This window comes from Lepisosteus oculatus, chromosome 24 (assembly GCF_040954835.1).
Source record: "Lepisosteus oculatus isolate fLepOcu1 chromosome 24, fLepOcu1.hap2, whole genome shotgun sequence".
In the NCBI taxonomy this organism is placed as follows: domain Eukaryota; kingdom Metazoa; phylum Chordata; class Actinopteri; order Semionotiformes; family Lepisosteidae; genus Lepisosteus; species Lepisosteus oculatus.
Window position 1 is genome coordinate 11,870,040 of NC_090719.1, and position 23,339 is coordinate 11,893,378.

General features: G+C 39.3%; 1 protein-coding gene across 2 annotated transcripts in view; it reads right to left on the reverse strand.

Annotated features, from left to right (window-relative positions):
- znf618 (zinc finger protein 618) overlaps positions 1 to 23,339 on the reverse strand; it is a 65,683-nt gene that overhangs the window by 22,290 nt on the left and 20,054 nt on the right. For both annotated transcript variants that reach the window (XM_015367162.2, XM_015367161.2), the window contains exons 2-6: positions 8,029 to 8,281; positions 6,830 to 6,907; positions 5,368 to 5,424; positions 3,949 to 4,038; positions 343 to 423 (exon numbers count right to left, since the gene is read on the reverse strand). In XM_015367162.2, the coding sequence (XP_015222648.1) occupies positions 343 to 423; positions 3,949 to 4,038; positions 5,368 to 5,424; positions 6,830 to 6,907; positions 8,029 to 8,260 (538 nt within the window). In that variant the 5' untranslated portion in view covers positions 8,261 to 8,281. The remainder of the gene's footprint in view (positions 1 to 342; positions 424 to 3,948; positions 4,039 to 5,367; positions 5,425 to 6,829; positions 6,908 to 8,028; positions 8,282 to 23,339) is intronic.

Here is a 23,339-nt window from a genome sequence, read left to right on the forward strand (position 1 = left end):
AATTGCCAATTAGTTATTTCTCCTCCGGCTGCACTACATAATCCGAAACACAAATCACTCATTGTATGAAACGACTGAATTGTCATACAGCCTTGATCATGTAAATAGCTGGATGAGATCCTTGATTCAATAAGCGACAAAAGCAATCAAATGGGCTAAATGATCTTTGCTCCTTTTTACCCTTTTAAACGTTCTAGTATTGATCAAATCTGACTAGATCTTTTGATAAAATCAGATTAGTGTCACAGTTAAACTATTTGCTTCAGATGTTCTACAGTGCTCCTCACCCAGTAACCACCTCTTCAATACCGCACTGAATAGCAGACAGCAGAGGGCTCTTACTTGGTCCTATTTTTTGGAAAGGTTCCGCCTGCTCCTCCTCTTTTAGGTCGTCCACTGGGATAACGTTCTGGTCATAGGGATCTGCAGAGACAGGGCAGTGACAGTCACAACACATGGCAGATTGCAAATCGAAATGGCAGTCACACACCCTGTCGAGACACTATGCAATGTGAAAACTCAAAAACCCATTTCTTCTAGAGGTTCAAAGTTTATAAATGACACCACTAAACATGTCTAGAGCATTAACCACTGTTAATGGCGGTTGTTTGATGTCTTTGGATATTCACTTGAGAATTTTTTTTATCTCAAAAGGCAAGTTAAAAAGCTCAAAGTTCTTCAATGAGTTCCTCTCATGTCCTTACTGTGGAACAGGAACAGGGGCTGGGCATTTGGCATAACTGTGTCAGGCTCTCTCTCGAAACAGGCCAGTGTGCATGTGTCACTTGAGCCCTGCGATGTCCGTAAACGCAGTACAGTACGTGGCTTGAATGCTGGTACTCGTATTCATGGTTATCCATCTTCTTTAAAATGTTACGTGCAGTAAATTGTCCGAGTGCTGCTGGTGAGCACCTGTGGCCATGCGGTTGTGCTGCGAGGAGCTTAGCACAAATCAGCCACTGTAAATTTCACAAAATATCCAACATGCGCCGTTTGTATAAAAAACAGACAGGACACGCTTCATAAAAAACTGTTATTGATGCTTTCCCACATGCCCGGCAGACAAGACTGTATGTTCTGGCACTCTGGCAAAATGGTGTTACCACTTCTGTCTCACATAAGATGATCTTTAATGGCTGCTGCGTATTAATTTCTTCCTATTATTATTCACACTTCAGGTATAAACATTTTTGCATTAGACATGTAAAGGTTTGAACTACATGCCAGGACATGTTAGACTTTCTGGAAATTTCTACCTAGCGTACGTGAAAGCATCCAAAATCAATTTTTCTTCTTATATGCATGTTTTAGTGTAACCCAAGATGAAAGAGATAGGGAACTGATCAAATCAGCCAAGATGCTTCTTACAGTACATGTAAAGGTCTTTTACAGAGTGTATTTTCTGCTTGGCAAAGGTATACTTCATCTCAGTCCAGCTACGCATGTTCTACAGTGCGGGTATAGACAGTTGCATTTCAAACGACAAAAAAACTAAAATGTGCACAGTAACTTGTAAAACCTCCAATTTACAAGCAATTGATGAAATCTTCAACTATGTGCAATGCCATATTCTATGATTCAGAATGAGGTAACAAAACTTCCAGTCACGTGATGCAGCCCTTTTGACGTTGTAAACAAACAGGCTTGTGAACACATCACTTTCAACGCCACAGGAATATTGCTCTCGACCGCCAAGATAGTTTTGTTGACAAATGGAACTTGTGAACTGCTTGCAGATCACATTAGAAACTTTCTGCAGTGAAATATCTGCTGCACAACCTGTACTTATTCGCTCGTGCATCGCACGACATCAGTCATTACAGTGACTAGTGAGCAGGAAGGGCCGCATCACGTCACAATTCTCGCAAACTCGTGCTTTCTCCCATGGCGAGACCAGGGCTTTGCGACTTTATGGCGATGTTCAGTACTTTCACAAAGTTCAGGATTTTGTGCTTAATTCGAATGTTGTCATTTTTTCTGTACCGTCAAAGAACTGTACTGTTACCAAAATTTAATTACCAGTCAGAGAAATCTGGACTTGCAGTTCCTTTTTAACGTTCTTATGATGCATGCCACCAGAGACAGAGGGCAAGACTTTACCATGGTATTCTCAGCTTGCAACAATGCCCCAGTGACATGATGAAACCACACTCATGGAGAGCGCAGGCTCATGTGGGACTCCTATAACACTGGGACCATGGAGCTCAGCGTTTACCCAGCTCCATCACACACATTTCAGAGACAGCGTGCGTGGTCTTCATTGGCCTCTTGCTTTTACACGCGTCTTAACAGTGAGCCCTTGTAAAAGCAAGAGGGCAGTGAGCTGATTAACTGTTTAAGCTGATTAACACTTGACAAATCCAATTTGAGCTGGTGAAATAAAAACAAATTGAGGATTCCACATTTAAAAATAAAACCCATGATTGACTGTTCCGTTATGTCAAATTTTCATTATATGAATCATTATGCAACAAAATGTGGTTAAACACTTGGTTTAGTCTGCTTTTGTTTCCGTAATTATGTGAAGAAATATTCAAAAGCTTACAGAGATTTACAGATTTTTTCAATTTGAAATGTTTTCACAGTTGTAAAATCACATTCTTTATTTCTCCATTTTCTTTGAATAAATGGTGCAAGTTACATTTGGGTGGATAAACATTTGATTTTTCACATGAAGTGTTTTTGTTGGCAGACGTATTATTCTTAAACTTCCGGGTATGGGAAAGTCAACAAATCTATCGCTGATGAGGAATTACAGCTTTCAAGTAACAACAATTTATTAAATTAAAAAGCTATAAATCTTTGAACACCAAAACTTCAGGACACCCTCATTTCTGTTTTACTGCCTTAAGTAATGTGATTGAACGCAATCTATATAATTACTCTTTTGGCTTGTTTTCTCCAGCCTTTAACCTGAAAAAGCTTATGCCATCGTAGAGAATCCTTAATGACTAAACTGTTGAGGCCTATGAATTGGGATCAGTAACTTCATTTCAGTAAACCCCGAGCTGGCAGACCTTTAGAATGTAAAGGCAGCGATTTCCCTCACTCAAGACTGTTCTGTGTTTACGATAAGGTGCAGATTTGGTAGAACATCTAGAGACTGCAATAGTTTCTGAAGGGTAAGGTGCTGATGCCAAGATATAAAAGGAACTTTTACGGGGTAAAACAATTCCCTGAACAGATGTGCAATATTAATTTCTCTGTAATCAACTGGATGAAAACTCTCAGGCAGACAGAGCTATCGCTTCCCCCAGTTGAGTCAAGTGGTGATCTGTGCAGGAACCAGACTATTCCATTTACTGATGCGCATTTTACTCGTCTTACAAGATGCTCATCTTGTAAAGACCTTATGTCACAGCCAAAGAGTGTTTTGGCATCTCCTTTTATCACAAAGGATTTGTCTCCCGCCAATGAGGATTCTGCACACTGTAAGCTTATCCTGTTAGTACCAAACAAGGGACAGTATGAATTATACACTGTGAAGCAAGCATATCAACACCAAAGAGAAAGAAAACAACATGAACATCTAAACCATACTGTGAAATAATTCTACTGCTTACCAATATTAACATTGTGTCCTTTCTTTTAAAATGCACCCTGCACTTGCAAATGAATTGAAAAAACCTGGACCAAGGTGCTTAGAATGTCTCGCAAAACGTTCTCTTCCTACGAATCCCACAGAGCAAAAGATAAAGTTCAAGTTGGGAGCTGTCAGCATGCAAAGGCTGCAAAGGAACGGGTAAAGGTTTATTCCATGTTGAAAGGGAAGGAAAGGAGACACAACGTTTCGGTTGTGGGGCCTTCTTCAGGTGACACCTCAGCGAGGCACCACAGCCAAAATGTTGTGATTCTTTTCTTTTCCTTTCAGCATGGAATATACCTTTACCTGTTCCTTTACAGCAAAAGATAAAGCTATATAATTACTGAGGGGAGATAAAATGTTACCATCCACAGCATGCAGGTCCCGATGCTCCTGAAAGCAGCTGTAGTATTTATACTTCTTTCCACAGATGTCACAGGCATACCGGAAATTACCTGGAAAGACAAAAGAACAGCACAGTCAAGCGTATTTCTATCTTTTACTTTCGGTTTCGAATTTAGTGTCTCTCAGGTTTACTATACTTTTCTCCGCCTCTTTCAAAAGGAAAGTCTGCTTAGGGTTGCTAACACACAATTATGACTTATAAACCCAAGCAAAGCAAACTACAAATGGAAGAAATATGGCTCATTTCAGAAGTTCAATTTGCAGAACGCAAATCATTTTAGGGAAGCCACAAAAGAAAGTGTGTTAGATTCAATATAGGCCCTGTAGTTTTGAGCCCTTCAAAACCGGTAATTATTATTTTGTACAGAAAGTCACACATGCTAAAAGAAAATCCCAAAACTTGTTCAGTCTTGCCATGTTTTACAGTGTTGCATTCTAATTAGTATTTCACACATCTTATGAATGAGCGATTAAAGCATTAACAGCAACAAAAAAAAGACTGTGACAGGGGGAAGTAGATGACTTTTCAGGCTTTAGAGAACTTAAGTTTCACTCAACAAGAAAAGGCTGTTAACACACACAAGGCAAGACTTCTAAGCTTCAGCGATGCTCTTAATCCTCAATGTTAGCGTTCAATTGGATAAACTACCTCAGGCACTTACTGAGGATTCCTTTTCAATGTCTCCAGATGCTATGAGCAGCATCCTTCAACTCAAAGGGTGAAAATTTAACTTAAAGGGTGAATTTAATGTGAAGACAAACTGCATCTCCGTCTTTCGGATGAGACGTTAAACCGAGGTCCTGACTCTCAGTGGTCATTAAAGATCCCCGGACATTTCTCGATAAGAGTAGGGAGTTACCCCGGTGCCCGTGCCAAATTTCCCTCCTCTGCTTTTATTGTGGCCTCCAAATTGTCCCCATATATGATTGGCTTGCACTGGCCCTGCGATGGACTGGCGTCCTGTCCAGGGTGTACCCTGCGTTGTGCTCATTCCTTGCTGGATAGGCTCCAGGTCCCGCGACACCGGTATAAAGTATAAAGTGGTTTGGTAAATGACATGACAAATTGCTTCTCAGAAAATATTGGGCCATAGTACTGATATGCCATTAGGGTGATGTCCTTCTGCACTGCAAGGAGAGACAAGTCAGTAGGTGGCAATATACCTTATTTTGTTTCAGTCTGTCCTCTGTCCCTGGGAGTTAAAGACTGCATATCTGCCTTTAGGTGTACAGATTAATACAGTGGAAGTTTAACAATAAGTAAATCACTGGTAAACACTGGTAGGAAAGTAAGACAACACATGGTACAATATAATTATTGATGGAATAGCAATGGATATATGAGTACTTTTGAGGGAGATTTAAAGTCACAATCTTACTGTTCAGACCCTGCGAACCTCCCTCCCCAGATCCTGTTTCTGTCTCTGCCGAAAGAGCTGAGGGTCAGGAAAAGAAAGAGAAAAGAGAAAACGTTGTGTTTGAGACTCCACCGGGTACCGGTATACAGTATGTGCGTGGACAACATGAAATGATGAAATAAAAAGCACATAAGAAAATACAGAATGAAGGAAAGACCATTCTGACTGTCTGTGCCCATGACCTTTTGCCGATAAGATAAACTTTTATTGTGCCCTAAAGGCAAACTTTTCACATACACACAAAGCTTCTGCACATCTAAATGCATTGCCAAACATTAAACATCACATCTATTACACATGCATATCTCATTACAAGATAGTCATAACATATTCCAATATATAGTTTATTACAGCATATTCAGTTTATACTTACACTATTGGATTTACCTTTGCCATTTATTTGTACTTATTGCTTTAAAAGATCATTACAATTACAATTCATAATGCAACTACAGCTTGATAAAAGAGGAGCATTATTTTCTTTCCCAACTCCCAACACTATTCATCTTTATAAAATACAAATGCTACTGAACTCTGGAGCAAACAACTGTATAGCCTCACCTAAAAGCACTCAGGAAAGGAACTTAGAGAACAGGTAGCTGTCAGAAGACTTGTCTGGGAATTAAAGTGCTGAAAGAATTTTAGAAAGAACTACCGGATAAAATTAGAATATTGCTATACATACATTTTCTATTACTTGATAAGCGGTACTAATTGCTTGATACTACTGTGGAATGTACTACACACATTTTAAGCACTACAAAATTGAATGCCACCTTTTCAGGTACATGTGCTTTATTTTGGAGAAGATGCCTTGCACAAAATCAGTTATCCCAGTAAGAATTTGGGCTTGCTGTGTGTCTGTTTCTGGTGGTCAAACAATTTAAAACATTTCAATAAAGAAAATGTGGTGTCTACTTCTAAGAACCTTCATTCAGGCCATTGATCTTCTTGATGTCTGTACTAAGAGGATGGGTTTCAGACTAGATGATGGATCCCCAGTATGTGCACTTTCATCTGGGGGTGTCAATTGTTTAAAGCTGCTCTAAAGTTTCATGCACCGTATCTGAATGAGGACGGTTCTAAAACTCACTGACTGGTACAAGGTATGACATCAGTTACAAATCCCATTCAACTTTTGAAGTGCTTAATGCACCTTTAAAAATAGGCCCCATATAGAAAAGTTATAGAAATTAGGCTGTTATAACAAACATTTGCTGGAGCAAAATCCAGTGACCCCTTAGGGCCAAGACTGAGAACCACTGCTCACGACAGGGTGATACCAAGCAGGGCCACCAGAGACTCTCCTGTGCAGGACGTGGAAGACGTAGTTCTGGCCAGTTTTAAACCCACCCTACCCAGGCAGAAAGCTGCACACTGTGGCCTTTACTAAGATCTAATAGAGAAGCTGGGCAGTGCTTACCTCGGTGAGCCCGAACATGTGTCTGAAAGCAGTTGTAATACTTGTACTTTTTTCCACATATTCCACAGACATAGGACCCTGTGAGGAGAGGATAACGCTTTAGACCACAGGAATTATGCCGCAACTATCAATTGAATTCCTCCAAATCACAGAGCTCAGGTAAAACATTTGAGGGCCTGTCAAATGTTGGGATGACAAAAGTGAAAAGAAAATTCAACACCACAGTTACATACACAATTGAAAACTTGCAGTAAAACGTTCAACGACCCCAGCACAGCTTACCTCGTGATATAAAAGGGTCAAGAAGAAGAATGGCATTTGGATTTTTACCCTTTGTTTCTCAGAACAATAAGCAACGTCATGCCAAAGCCTCTTGGGAATTTAAGAGTTACGTTTTGATAATCAACTAACAAGATTTCAGCACAATATATCAGGTACGCTACTTTAAAACCTTTGGGTGACTGCCCTGCTACATCCAGCACAGAATTACAGCAGCAACCACATATGCTGCATAGATATTCATGGCTTTGAATCTGCTTCTTTCTTGTAGTTCTGATCTTTGAGCCTCTCGCACCATCGCTTTCTGTTTCTTTGTGTCGCTTCGCACTTTTTAACTGCAGCTCTCCCCAGGAATAACCTGCTCATGCTGCCAGTTATATTATTTGGAGGTAAATTAAAGATCTGGACTGAGGCTGCCAAGCATTATAAAAATTGAAGATTAAAACAAAAATCTCACACGAATCTCTTCCGTAATATGAAACAGCTTTCTGTGGACTTCAGCATTTTGGCCAAAGTTACACTCAGTAAAATTAAAATCAGCTTTATTAGATTTCTCCTTAGTTTAGCATTATGATATTGAACTCTGGGGTGGCACGGTGGCGCAGTGGTTGGCATTGCTGGGGTGCTGTCTGCATGGCGTTTGTATGTTCTCCTTGTGTCTGTGGGTCTCCTCCAGGTGCTCCAGTTTCCTGCCAGAGTCCAAAACACTGTAGATTAACAGGCTTCTGAGAAAACTGGTCCTGGGGTGAGAGCGTGCGCGCGTGGGTCTGTGTGCGCCCGAGTGTGCTCTTGGCGTCCTGTCCAGGGTGTACCCCGCCTTGTGCCCATTTCTCGCTGGGACAGCCTCCAGCTTTCCTGCAAGCCTGACCTGGAAGAAGCGTTAAGAAAATGGATGGGGTGGCTAGTTAGAGCTCTCTTACCAAGAGTCTGGGAGTTTCGGGAACCGCCAATGACGACGCAGATCTCAGCAGGGAGGTGGCCGTCGCTGTCCTTGCCGTTGTTCTGGGTCTCTTTGGTATCGTCTGGCCAGGGAACCTCTTGCGGGTCGGAGTCCTGACCCCGCTCCGGCTTGACAGGCTGGGGTGAGGACATGGCGGCCTTGGAGACTGGAGGGGCAGCCTCCCCCGCCTTCTGGGCCTCCTGGCTACTCATTCGCACAGCTCTGCCCTCGGCCTGTGGGAGCACAGAGGAGTGTTTCATCACTGGACACAAAACCTTCGGCTCTTGCACCGCCATTCTTTAAGCGTTTCTATGGCCTTAGACCCCGTTTGCTGTATTTTATTCGGTGAATGGGCATTATTTGAACAGCGAGCAAAAAACAATGAACTTTCAGACAACAACAAAAAGAAAACTAAAACCTTCATGCCTGCCCCCCCCGAGACCAACCCCCCTTGCTAGCTATTCCCAAAACCCAGCCTATCCCAGATGACAAGTCTTAGGAGCCCCATGAAACCAGATCAGCAACTAGAAGATGGTGGGGAGACCAGCGAGGCTTTCCCATCAATGCTTTTTCATTATACAGTGTTTTGGCTTGATCAATGGCAAAACATGCCCATTAGATACATTTTTAGTCCTTACTGTAACAGAAATAAATGTAAAAAAGTTGAAGGAGGGGGGTGAATACTTTTGATAGCCACTGGTACTTAGATACATAAGTTCGCACGTCTGCGAGATTAGGATATAACCTTATTTGTTGTTTGCAGTAATTTTTTTAATGCATTATGGATCACAACTTAAATGTTTTTTTTATAATATCAAGCAGAAAAACCTATCACATGTTCAAATGCATTTTTAAATAAGAATATACTATTATTCTATATTTTATTCAAATATACTGTAAAGGTTTTGATTTATATTTATATGCTGTACAGCACTAACACTTCGATCTGCCACCCTTACAATCCTAATCATTCGGAGAAGTCTGCAATTAAAAATCACTGGGGAAAAAAAACCCAAAACACGTCATTTGTATTTTTGACAGCTGTCAGTGCCTCAGGCTTCATTAGCTGTAGAGGAAAAAAAGAAAAAAAGAAAATAAAAGAATTTGGCTTGATCACTTTGTTTTTCTTCTATTTGTAATACCTTCAATTACGGTAACGACTGCACCTCAGCGCTTCCTCAGTAAGGGGTTAGTATACGACAAAGAGCTACAAAAACTAAATGTCTTTAAGTTGGAAAAAAAATTACAGTATGTCTAATGAGTCCAATCAGCTCATTAAGGATTACCAGGACGGCCAGACTTATTATAGTATACTTGTCTGTTCACTACCTCTATTCCCTTAGGACTGAACCAGAATAAGGAATTCCCATTTTATGTCACTGGTGCACAAGATTACAGAATGAGAAATGCTCCCTGAGCTCGCAGAAATTTTGAAAAGTGTGCTACGGTTGAATTTCAGCTAATGATTTGGGTTATACAAACCTTAACCAGTACACAATCCCATTAGGTAAAGTAACCTAGTTCAGCTAAACTTGAAAAGCTAGACATTGGATTCCTTCTCAGTGTGGGGGACAAATGCAATAAAATTGGCTATCCCCCAATTTAACAAACAAATCTGATCATGAAGAAATAATCACACTAACATTACAGGTACGATTGCTGAGAATTAAATTGTATTTATATATTGAATGAAGAAAACAGAAAAAAACACAGTAATTATCTTTTGAGACTTTTGGGTTCTGGACTTTTAAGTCCTGGACTTTTAAGTCAATCATTTTATATAATATACTGTACATGAAACCCCCAATTTTTCATATGTATTCTTGATTTGTTAAGTGACGGATGTAATGCTAATTGTACAGGTATAATTCGGTTGCCCATATTAGAGTTATCTTTCTGGCTGCAATTTTTTAAAAGTCAAATTTTAATTGATTACATAAGTGGTGTAAGTAATGACTGCAGCACTAATATGCAGTAATGCCACACAGAACGCCGACAGAAACATACATTAAAATAAATGAAAGACTGCATTTCATATCAGACTTGTGATCTTCTAATTAGAAAGGCTTGTAGCCCCAAGCCACCAGGAAAAATAAAAGTGAAAAAACCTGAAAACCACTTTAAAAGCAACAAAGAGTGATAAGGTTCAGCAAAAAAGTGTGGGAATCTTCCTAGCTATATGTTACAAAGCCTGTTTGTTGGTTGTTGTTTTTTTTGCTGAGGGTGTACAGTAACTGAATAAATATTAAAACACATGACAATGTAAATAATGGAGAAAGTGAACAGCTGTTGTTTTATTGAAAAGGAATACCATTAGAAGCGAATACAGCATAAGGAGCCAGTTGTTAAATTATTAAAAGCGGCTTGTTGCACTCTGTCCATAGAAAGTAAGAGCCAATGCAAAACCAGACAAAATTGAAGAGGGAACTTTTCATGCCTCAGTGCAGGATGGGCGTCAGAATGTTGCTGTGCATGTGTACTAATAATAGGAACACACTACAAAGAACTACACAGACCGTTTCACAAAAAAAAGATTGTTTTCCAGATTAATTTCTACAGTTGCGTGGGAAACTACCGCTTCACATGAAAACAAATTCTGAAAGTTCAATTTAAAAAAATAAACTCAAATATAGTTAACTGTGACCTAAAACACAAGACTGCACACGTTTTTCAGACCCAGCCTAATTCCGAATAAGGTTGGGAACCGATTGCATGGAATGCAATGCCATTTTCAGACTTTCAATCTAAGTTACTGAGCAATTAATACGAAAATAAATATATCCTCTTCAGAAATCCAGATTTAATGACAGAAAATGTATGTTTAAACAGGTCCTGGTCTTATACAACATGTTAAATGCAACTGTCAACATGCAGTACACATTTGCACCTATGTTCATTTCAATATGTACAACTGTGTAATTAATAACATCACTTTATTAACCCTTTACAATTTCTTGCATTAGGAATTATCTTTTCGCATACCCCAGCTTGCTCTCCATGAGACACACAGACAGGGAGAGAAGCCTAGGGTCAGAGCGCAGGGTCTGCCATGGTACGGCGCCCCTGGAGCAGTTGGGGTTAAGGGCCTTGCTCAGGGGCCCAACGGAGTAGGATTCCTCTGCCGGCTGCGGGATTTGAACCAGCAACCTTCTAGCCACAGGTGCAGATCCTTAGCACTGCACACAAAAATAATAAAATGTATTTATCACCATTAGCGTAAAATGTGCGTTTGCTAAATCGGCATAATTTTTGTACATTTGTGGGTTTTGCATGTTTGAGCAGAACAAAATCAGGATGCTGTAATGTTATCTCTCAGCTGTCATCAAGCTGCAATCTAGGCTCTTACCCCCTTTAAAAATGAAAAAAAAAACAACTCAAACTTGATGGATATCCCTCAAGGACAAGATCGCAATGCTCCACTTAAACCACAGAGGGTGTGGAGTCTGTAATAATCATACAATGCTGTCAAGTAATTTTATTTCACAATTTCACCTTCAGAGTACAAGGGGAGCAGAGAGAGTGACACACTATTAACAGGCTTTATGATAAATAGTCATGTTAAAGTTGGAGCTTGGATCGGGCTCAACTGACTTAATAGAACTGGAAAGTTAACACCAGCAGCTGTGTTAACTTGACAACAGCTGGAAAGTTTAGCTATGGAAAATAAGCAGATATTTTAGGAATCCAATTCCCTATCCCTGCAAATTCTTCCTGACAAACATCAGAATCTCCTTCAGAGGGATATAGTGGGGGGTGTTCTTTTTACCTTTACTTTTTAGAAGCATAGAAATTACAGTGCCAGAAAGTACCTTATAAAGATTATTTCTTTTGAAAAAAGTATTGTTTAGAATTGAATTGTTATTGTAATAATTCTTGCAACTGGTTACCCTTGTCTACAGTCTGCCCAGTGGGAGTTCATATTTTGTTGTGGTAACCATAATTTAACACCAATTTTCTTCTATGAAATAATATTTAAAGTTAAACCTCATTTGCCAATGACCTCAGTATAGAGAGACATGTCTTATCTTTCTTCATAAGCTCTGTTCCATTTGTACACAAAGTTGGTGCTCATTAAGTTCCATGGGCTTTTACCTTTGAGCAAATGAAAAACAGATTGAACATTTGACTGTTCAAAATAAAAAACAAAAATAAATCTACACAAAACTGTATTAGGTCACTACATGAAAACCATATGTACCAATATGTCTCCATAATGACATACTGCCATTCTTATAAATCTACTTGACAGTAGGTTCAGAGTGAATCAAGTTCTAGAGGTGCCATCTTGTTTTGAGACCACCACTCACATTGTGAGTCTATCCATGAGGCGACACTATATTTTTTAGTGCACTATTCCAGGCACAAGTTGCTGCATTTGATCATTTCACAACTTATAAACCAAATCACTAATAGATTCTTTGCTTTGGAAAACAAAAGGTACAAAAAGTACCAAATGATTTCAAGAACTGAAATTTCCCCCCGGATTCAGACAGGCGCGCTGTAGTTTCATGTCCCAGAGGGAAAGAAATGGCTGCAGTAAAAATCAGAAAAGGCCGCCGAGTAGGATTTTCAATTAAGGTGGGTTATAAAGTCTTCTAATTAGCTAGAAGTGCTTCCTTTTGTCACTGCGCAAGCCAAGACACACACACACACAAAAAAAAACCTCTTCCTACCCATCAGCAGAACAGCACATAATCATGCAATTATGGTTAACTTGTTAGGTCAAACAATGGCGTTCTGCAGCTTAGTTATGGAGATTTACTCGGTAATTATTAGGGCAGTTCACACATCTCCTTGCCTCAGAGAGCAGGGATTTTCTTTTCGCTCCTTCAGCCAGACAGCTCCTCCTTTTCATCCAGCCTACGTGGTGGACGGCTTGCACTCCTCCCTGAACCCCGAATTCTAAGGAACTGGCCCTGGACTTGGCAGTGAGGCTGCCACACAAGCACAGCAGACGCTACCCTTCGCAGAAACTGGCAACTTCTTTCCGATGCCTCTGTCTCTCAAGAGGGGCCACCAGCCTCCAGAATAGCCGGGCAGCTGCCAAGTGAGCACTGATCCTTTAGTATAACACTCTATTTTGCATGATATTGAAGTTAATGAATTTAGATTTTGCTGCCACTACACATCTTATGCATTTTCCATCACCTTGTTAATAAGACATCCTAATTTCAACTTCCAGAATTCTCTGCCACCTATTACACTGAAATTGTTCAACAGCTAATTCGCCGAAGGATTTGCGGGCATACACATTTTATCATACTCAATGCACGTGTTCGCTTCATTTCAGAAGGAAACCCTTCGCATTCTCCAAATTAACCCACAGCTAGGTGCCTCCTCTATCGGCTTTGTCTGAGCTATAGCTGGGGTCAACCCAGACTTGCAACTTCCCGGTTGCAGCCACAATCCCACCAAACATCACGCGGGTCACACCTGCAGGACTGCTCCTGTTCACGTCGATGTTCTTTTTCACCAAAGCCAGATTCCCCAACAGAGAAAGAGGCCTAGAGCAACGCACAGGAATATTACAGCCATTGGGAAAACGTGAAGCGTTTTAAAATTGAAAGTATAAATCTTCTCCATGGGGAATGACTGAGAAATAGCTTCTATCAACAACCGCTCATTTTCGTTATGTGCAACAAATCCCTGCGTGACAGTACACAACACTGGCCGACAATTCACCATCTGATCAAATTCCTTCAAGAGAAGAAAAAAATGGAACTGAAGAAGTAGGCCACATACACCATTTGATCATCAGACATTATATAGGTCATCATCCAGGTGGGGCTGCACATGGTGGAGGGGATTCCCCATTACCTGTAAAGCGCTTTGAGTGGAGTGTCCAGAAAAGCGCTATATAAGTGTAAGCAATTATTATTCTAGGTACTCAAAAATTCAGAAGCACATTTATAAATACTTTTGACTCAATGTCAAAATCTATCTATGCATTACTTAAAAATATGGCTCAAAAAGAAAACTGCCTTTTGAAATGCTGCTGGACAATTCATTTTCTTGGCTGTTGAATCCTGGAATTTATTATATTTATTTAAGATTTGGCACTGGAGCAAACACCTTTTTTGTCTGTAAACGTCCAGCAGAGTCCTGCTTAGAAGTATTTGTGCGGCGTGTGAGAGCACTGCACAGCGCCTATTTCACACATCTCCTTCGGACTTCCGACTCCACATTTTATTCATTCACTTCAACATTTGCCAAAAACAGATTTTAAGGTGTAGTATTTAAATTATGTGTAAATATTTAAACATATGGAAATATTTATCTTTAGTGTTAGTTCAATTTCCAGTTTGTAGCAAGGTAAACAGGCCTAGTGTTTCTGTCAATGTTTTGGGACTCAAACTACAAAGGCAAAAAAAATACTAAGCAATCAAATTACTTTTAGTACTGTACCTTAAATATTGTGTCATCAAGCTGCAGAGAGCATATGTCATTGTCCAAGTGACTCTGAAACATGTTGATTTCAGTACCATCGCACTCCAGTAAATGGCCTGGTTCAAATCTAGATCTATTTATTGATACACATATCTAATGTCCAAAGAAATTATGCTAGATACCTTAAACCTCATTAGATGGAAACACAATTTTAAAAACTTTAATATGGTTCAAAAGGCCAGTTTTTCAGCCAGAGATCCCGAAACTAGTCTCAACCTTAACCTCCAGATTCATGAAAGACAATCATCCGCAAAGGACAGCCAATTAAGCCCCATGATGTTATACAGAAAACATTGTTGCTTACCAATAAGGATCTTCCCTAATTTTGGTTAAAAACCCTGTAGTGCAGTTGTTAATGAGGAATTATTCTAAAAAATCTCTATGTAAAACATAATCATCATCATACTTGCCTACACTGAAATAAAACAAGTTCTCTGCAGGAAACACAACAGGGGTATCATTACGATATTAACGATATTAATACATCCAGCTCAGTAGTTAATATTTTATACAAGTTCATGGAGCTTATTTGAGCCCTTTTAATATCAACACAATGCATAACCTGTCAGCACTTCCAAAGAAGATAGCTACAAATTCTACAATAATCCATCACAACTTTTCAAAACCATACAGCCTATTTATAAAAGAGATGTTTAAGTTACAGCAGGACTAAAGAACTCAGGAAAAAAATTAAACACAAACAAATGAATTCTTTGTTAAACATAAGCTCAGTACTAAACATCTTTCATTTTATCTTCTCCGCCTTTCTGTTGTCCTCTCCACAAAGAATGACAATTCCAGTTCAAAACATACAAAGGGAAATTAGATTTTTTTTTTTACTGATGGACTCTAAAATTGCAACATTTATTACTTTTAGTTGCACCATTTATTATATTGTCTTTTAGTACTGTATAACCTTAAGGTTAGAAATCATGTGCTACAAGTCCCTATTTCATGCGTGTTGCAATGCAGTCTTGTTCCGTTTATCTTTCACACCACACTGTCTTAAATTCCTCGACAAAACACAAAGGAAGACGAACAGTTCAACAGGCACCCTCATTTTCCGATGCTGATCCAAAAATCCAGAAAAATCAAGCTGATTTCCCTGACTTTACCAGAGTGAAGGCTTGGTTCGTATTTACTCAAAAAGAGTATTTAGGAGATTCATGCAAAAATAATCAATTATTTCCTGTGTTCTTCTGTGATCATTAAAATACGCATTTAAAGGCACCCACACCACACAGACGCATTTAAATTTTAAATTACAATAAATTCATGTTAGAAGAAAAATAACTATTAGGAGACAGGAGGACATATTCTAGAATATACTGTAGGAACTGCATCAAAGGAAAACTCATTTAAAAAAATCTACAAAACATCACTCATAATAAGTGCAATAGTTTCAAATATGCTAATACATAGCAGGGATAACAGCGTACACCTAGGCAGGAAGAAAAATCTGTTTTTTAAATTAATTTTATCAAAGAAGTCAAGTGTAGGCAATGCTCAGCTTTCAGGGGTGGATTTCACAACAGCTCAACCGGTCTTGGAACAGAAGTCAGTTTCTAACCACACTATCAGAGTTAACAATCTTACAGGGTGGTCTATTCATCGAGCAAAAAGGCTATAATTAGATTTTTTTGATCAACACAACTGCAATTAAAATTTGCTGAAAGGAATCGCTTTTAATTTGTTGCACTTGATTAAAATGGATTATATCAGTCCTGAACTAAATAACTACAGAACATCATGATGAATTCTCCCTAGGATTTGAGTGTAAAACCTATGTATTCATAAACACGGGTTAAATCTAGCAAGTGGCTAAAGTATGTAGATTGTATTAAAATAGAGTGTTTTATGGAACACTTGAATTTTTAAAAGCTCAACTCGTTATTTGCACTTTTTAAGTGCGCATTTTATTTATTATAAGACAGGTATACACACCTACTGTACCGAAATTTAATGCGTCAATTTTATTTAATCTCATGTTGCCCAGCACTGCAGACAAGATCAGAGATTAAAATCGAATCCTTCGGTTCTATTATGAAACATAATTGTGCTTTCACACGGAACACTTGGATATATTCTAAGAGTGCATTAGGAAGATGAGATCAGATAAAAAGATCTAGGCCCCAAAACATACAACAATACTTTCTGTACAGTGATCTTTTCCCTTATTATGTAAAAGCAGTCCTCTTGCATGCTGCTCTTGAAAGAAATGACTATACATGTACTGTAGGCACATTTACAGCTCTTTCCCCAATCAGGATCAAACCCTCCAGAATACTCGATCCTGTTGCATTGACAGGCCACTTGAAACAGATGCCCCAAGAGCACGCCCAGCCAGTGAGTCAAAGTCTCAGGGGAATACTTACGACTGAAAACTACATGAAAGAGGAATGCTATTTTTTTCAGCAAACTAGCCAAATACGTACAGTACATGTGCATTTAAAACACTTGTCCTCTGATGCTGCAGTCTGAATTTTTTTATTTTTTTTTGCTGCTGACCAAAACATCAAATTGACAGCTCTAGGTGATCCTGGGAGTGTTTTCAGTGCTGGGATCACATGCATCAGTACCATTTGATCCCAATTAGTACCACCTCTCAAGGAGCAAATCTTGATCCAATCCAGTAGTGTTTATACTACTATTTTTGAATAGGATTAAATGCCATCGATGCCTTTAATCCTGATTACAAATGGCAGTATAACTGAGCCTAATAGCAGAAGATAGAAGATAGAAGATAGAAGATAAAATGTGCACCCATTAAGATTCACCACTGTTTATTAATTTCCACATCATTGCAAATCTGTTTCTACTATAATACTTCTCAAGTTTACCATTGCAACTTGCAAGAACTTTGAATGGCTCGAAGGACTTCTCTAATCTTATTCTTAAAATAATTTCGTAAAACAAACTAGAGGATCAGCTGGTTGCCGAGTTGGGTTATACATCTACAAGCTTTTGGAAACGTAACCTGGTTTGACTGTTCCAGCTCAGTCTGCCTAAACCATCAGCTAGAAAACAGGTCCCAGGAAGAACTGTCTGCCAGCCGCATTCAAAGAGAGCATGTTTGGCCCTGTTTGGCCCACTGCTTGTTTAAAGGCAAAACATAAAATCCTATGTGGAAATCAAAAGGAGAAAACATCTGCCCACACAACACAAACGCCCTCCAGGATTTGTAACCGATAACTATAACCTCCTAACCTTTAACCACTAATAACCTTAACCTTAACATAACCCTAAGCTGCAGGAGCCTAATCTTTCCCCACTGATCCTGTTTGGCCAGTGACACTCATTTGAACCCAGACCTGTGCTGCCTGTGACACAGCAGCAATCAGGTCCTGTTACTGGCAGGAAACTGCATCACCCAACACAGTTGGATACAGCTCTCACATGAGAGCTACACCTCTGTATTATCTATAGGGCAAGACTGGAACTTAACCATAAGGGAAGAGCTAACCCTTCTCCACATATGCCTGTGGGCTGGTCTTTCCAAGGCTCTCTAGCTGGGTATTTTCCTTGGAAGAACCATGCTTCTCCCTTCAACCGCGTGACCTAACCAAACCTACCTACCCTCACAGCTGGTCACCTTTGATCAACAGACTCTATCAGCTTCTATCAACTAACCAGAGATTGACGTAACCAGCGACTCGTCTCTATGCAGGCCCCTCTGTGTTGTGTGCTCTGCTGCTCCCATATATACAAATATATCCACTTCACCTGTGAGCAGACATTTGCATCAATCTCTCTCTAAACAAACCTTAAAGCACACCCCTATAAATGTAATATCATTCTCCTTGTGCCCCAACCAACCAACCAAAAGCTCCTCCAACAACATCTGTCCTGTCCTTTTCCAAAATTATGCTGAAGCTTACATCACACTTCCCCCTTTCGCTTAACGATGGACTAATGTCATATTAATACCTCAACATTAACAGATTTCATCTCTTCACACTTGTCTCCCAAACCTCTTTTTGGCTTGGACACTCTTTATCACCTGCGGTGCTCATCGTCACCTGCTCTTGTCTTATAACCCTGCACATTGTTCTCTCTCTCCCTCTCACCTGAAGATTGAACAGACAACTTCCTCTCTACTTTTCAGTGTAAAATTAACCTCCTTTGGAGTGAGCATACCGATGCAATTCCCCACTCCAATCTCATAAATGCAATACTTTATTTTATTCGCATCTTAATAATAACTGTGGCATAGATGTATTTCCAGTCCATCATGGCTACTTAAATGCTAATTTACTGGCACTGTTTAAAATTAAGCATTAAAGTAGGTCTGAATTTGTACACGGAGGAATGTTCTCCCTAAAGCAGGTTTCCTCCATGGCATTTTAAAGTTATCCTTGGTGAGGGGGCAAATTTATGTGTGTAATAAATGAACTGCAGTGCAGTTACTGCATAAGACTGTTCAGAAACCTCCCTTTACACCACCAAAGTGATTCATGTGATACTACAAGCCCCCATAGTACTTATTTACTTTAACTGCACTGCTTTGCCTGTGAAAAACAAACGACACTATGTGACTATATAAGAAAACAAATACCCCAGATAAGGATTCTTAACTTTAGGGAAAAAAAGTCCAGCTTTTATCTTGGTGAAAGCACAGAGGAAAAACTGTAAAGACTAAAAGAAAGTGGATTACAACATTTTGTATTAAAATGCAATGTGGCATGCTACACAATAACCAATGATAAAACAAAATTGTCCTAGTGAACTATTTGTTAAAAATAAACTCTGCAAAGACACTATTCCTAACATACTGCTCTCTGTGAGTGCTGGCCTGATAACATGATGGTGGTGGCAAAATATCTTTGGACTGGAAATACAGCTTAACCACATATACAGGACACCAAAGGAAAAAGACTACAAAATCTTGGTCTGATTTTTTTCAAATTAATCCCACTTTACCTGTGCAGATATTCTGGGACTGAAGCACTTTTGGGATGTTCATGGAGTTTAGAAGTTTAACCTTTTGGTTAAGACATTAATTCAAAGGTTGTTGTTTTTTTTTAACCTGTTTAAGACATTAATTCAAAGGTTGTTGTTTTTTTTTAACTGCTACAAAACGTCCCGGCTGCTACAATTCCCTGCTAAACACCTGTCGAATACGGTAATTTTTATTCTGCAAACTACGGAACCGCTCAAAAAGCTGACGAAAACCATCAGAAGGTGCTGAAAAAAAAAACGAAGCAAGACTGCACTCGTGTCATGAAGCTCAGTGGCAGGAGAAACAGACTGAAAGTGGATTGATGGATGATATTAATTTACAGGAACAGAGAGAACAGGACACTGATCACACAAGAGTGGCCAATAAAGACACAGCGACAAAAATCAATCTGGCAGAGACCCCTGGACACACGAGTTGTACATCATGTCTGCTATAGACACATCCCTTATGTTTAATGTGTTTTCACTAAGGCTGCTACTTACTGGAAGTGCTAATGTGCTACAACTACAATTCAGTGTTTGCCAATGACATTATAATTATTTACTTTAATTTCTGAAGAGAATACATGCCTTAATTTGTCCACATTTGACTATTATTGTGTGGCAGAAAACAAGTGGCACTTCATAAGTTTAATGTTGAGCCTAACTGCAGATTTTGTTGAATGTTAGCTGTTGGAATAATTTAGGCCCAAACAAGTAGAAAAAAAAAATAAAGCCATTTAGTGCCAAGACATTAATACATATCAAACAAAAAAATCATGTAAATTGTGCACTGTTGCTCATGGCAACAGAAATTCTGATTTAGCAATACAACACAAAATAATGAATATACGTTCCCTCGAGAATCAAGAGACAGTTTTTTCTCTTCCTTTCCATGGCAACCGACAAACAGGGGACCATAGAACGAATTAATATTTCATATTCACCAGAAATGTCACAAGGATATAAGCAGACTGCGTGACCAGTGGAAAATGATTGCAGTATTTGATGCAAACATTTAAATACATATAAAAATGCTTAGACCTACAGTACATTTATATGTCATTTCCAGCCAACTGTATACATAGTCCAGAAACAGAACGAAGACAATTTTTCATACTGAATACTAATGTAATGGAAATATCGGTCTTACGGAACCCAGTACAATAGAAATTCCCACTCTGTAGCGCTACCGCCCAAACCGAAGAGTAAGTTAGAAGTATTACTTGGGTCTAGCCACTTGCTGTTCCAATAATGCTTTTAAAAGGATAGTTCTCAATGTCATACATAGAACAGTAGATGAACACTGCAGTGCTGAAGCAAACTCAAGCAATAAATTCCATTCAATGATGGTTTATGGGTTTACAGCTGCAGTTTTCACTCTGACGTTACTGAAGGCCAGGTGACACAAGTCAAATTACAGTACCTGTTTGAACACGTCAAGGAGAAACAAAAGTGATACAGGCAAGGCCCATCTCACCTAGAGATGTCTGAAATAAGAAATTTTATCTCTAGCTTCTTGGGGTATGAGAATATACAGGTAATGTTGCCCTAAAAATCTATGGCTATCAAGTGATCAGCTACTAGAGCACTTTTATCTCAAGGGCCTATCTTATGGTGTGACTAATTACACCCTTCTTCTTCATCATTGTGATAGCATGGCTACTCTGAACTTTTAATCTTGGTCTGCATTAAACCTAGAGGCCAGGCAGTGGACTCCTTTGGACTAAGCAATCGTAGCTTCTTGGGAAATAAATTGAGAGCCCAGATAGATTACAAACCAGGAACTCCTCAGGATTCTAAACCCTGGAACTACACACCACACCTGTTTTTCACTTGCTGAAAATCTAACACCTTCCCTTTAAACTAGTGGGCTGCCCTGACACCAGCATTAAACAGTTCACTGCACAGACTAAGCCAATTCCCAATAAGCAAGAACACCATCACATTCCGTAGAACTGGTTAATGAATAAGGGCTTTGCTTTTTTCACAGCCTGAATTTAAAAATTCAGCTTCACATTTACTGAATTAAGGAATACCCTTGAACTACTAATTTCAGGGAAGGTTGTGGGTTCAAATCCCAAGTGAGACGTTGCTATTGTGCCCATGAGTGAGGCCCTTAACCCAAGTTGTTCTATTAAAATACATGGGATTACATCAACAACCAAATCAACCATTGTAAAAAAATATTTCGTTTATTATTTGTACAAGAGTTACAAATTGACATTGCACGGTAAATGTACCCATATACACAAATGCTCCTTTCAACCATAACTGGTAATCACATCAACATGTGGACATTGCAAGTCAATCAGGATTTGTTAACAAACCTTTCCGGACACAAATAGGTTCCACTATCACATAAAGGACATCACTGGTCACAAATTCGGCGATATCGTTGAAACGGCTCAAATGCAATGACACATTTTACAACTCCTTGAACAGCTGTTGAGTAATTAACAATGCAAGTTTGTGTTCAGATATTTCTTCACTTGATAGCCCCATAAAACAAGGAAAATGTGCAAAACATATTGATCTTTACAGTCTATGGGCAAAACTGAAGTGCATTATCAGCTCTTACAAGTTCTGCTTGTGCAGATCAGCAGTTTCATGGAAATATTCCTGTCTCAGATGGCTTGCAGATAGGATAGTCCCCCTCCCCCAAATCAGTACGTGCTTATTAAGGAATTTATATTGTATAGTGTTTCCTGTGCAAGATTAAAAGACACCATAATAGCAGACTGCTAGACCCTCTTTTTTGACAGTTTGTCACAGCTGTAAATCTGAGACTTGTTTTTTCAATTTTTCCACATGTTGAATGTTGGTCAACTATCACTTTTCAGTACTGGCCCAAAGATATATAACAGGCTATGATCATTAAATTATATTAATCAATACAGCACACTAGGGGATACTGCTGTCACTCATAAAATTAATTTTGATGTAGTAAGGACAACCATTTTTTGTAGTTTTTTCTTAGATGCATCTGTTGATTCGATAGGTGTAACTGATCTTGATGGTTAGGGGAGTACTTCTTAATGACTTGTGTTTCAAATTGATTTTTGCCAAATTTCCCAGATCAATTACCTGATTTTATTTTGCCAATTCAAAACGGTTCTTCATTTAAATTTTCCCAGATATTTGATTTTAAGAAAGGCCATCCAGGTATAAGCTGTTGCATCCCAGCACTGAATCGCATGGAGTTCTCGAAAGCAAAGTTCCCTCCAGACAATTAGGAACCAGCCAGATTAAATTGTGTTAAAATGGCATCATAGTAGCTCACATAAGGAAAAACTAAGTGATGCTACTTAAAGTGGATCTGAATAAAACCATACTGGGAGGAACAGTAAAACATGGGAAGGGAGTGCAAATCTGAATACAGTAGGGTCTGGTCATTGACGAGAGTTCAGTACAGAATAAATGGCTAATTCACATATTTCCAAGTCTGCCCCAAACCATCACATACAGTCTATAGTACATATGGTTAAAAGACAGAAGTATCAACAAAAGACAGAAGAACCTTCCTTGATAATTAAAATATGAAGGCATTGTCTTTACCTTAAAGAAAATAACATTGATCAACTAAAACAAACAACAGTAACCACAATTCCAGTAATCAGCTAAAATAAACAACATGAATCCCTCTTCTGCATCCAGTGGATGCCTGCACTTTCTTTCTCTGCCTCTGTAAACAGTATGGTCCAATCTGATGAAAAGGGAAATAAAACTGGGCGGTGAGCCGGACAGTCCCAGCACTGCCAGTCTTCAGCCTGCCATTCCCCACACCGCTGACACAGAACCAGAAGCGCTCGTTACAGTACGAAAACAAGACCGCGCGGATATGCAGATGCTGGTTATGGGTCCTGGCAAGCAGTCGGGGGGAGGGGGGTCACTAGATTCATCTCC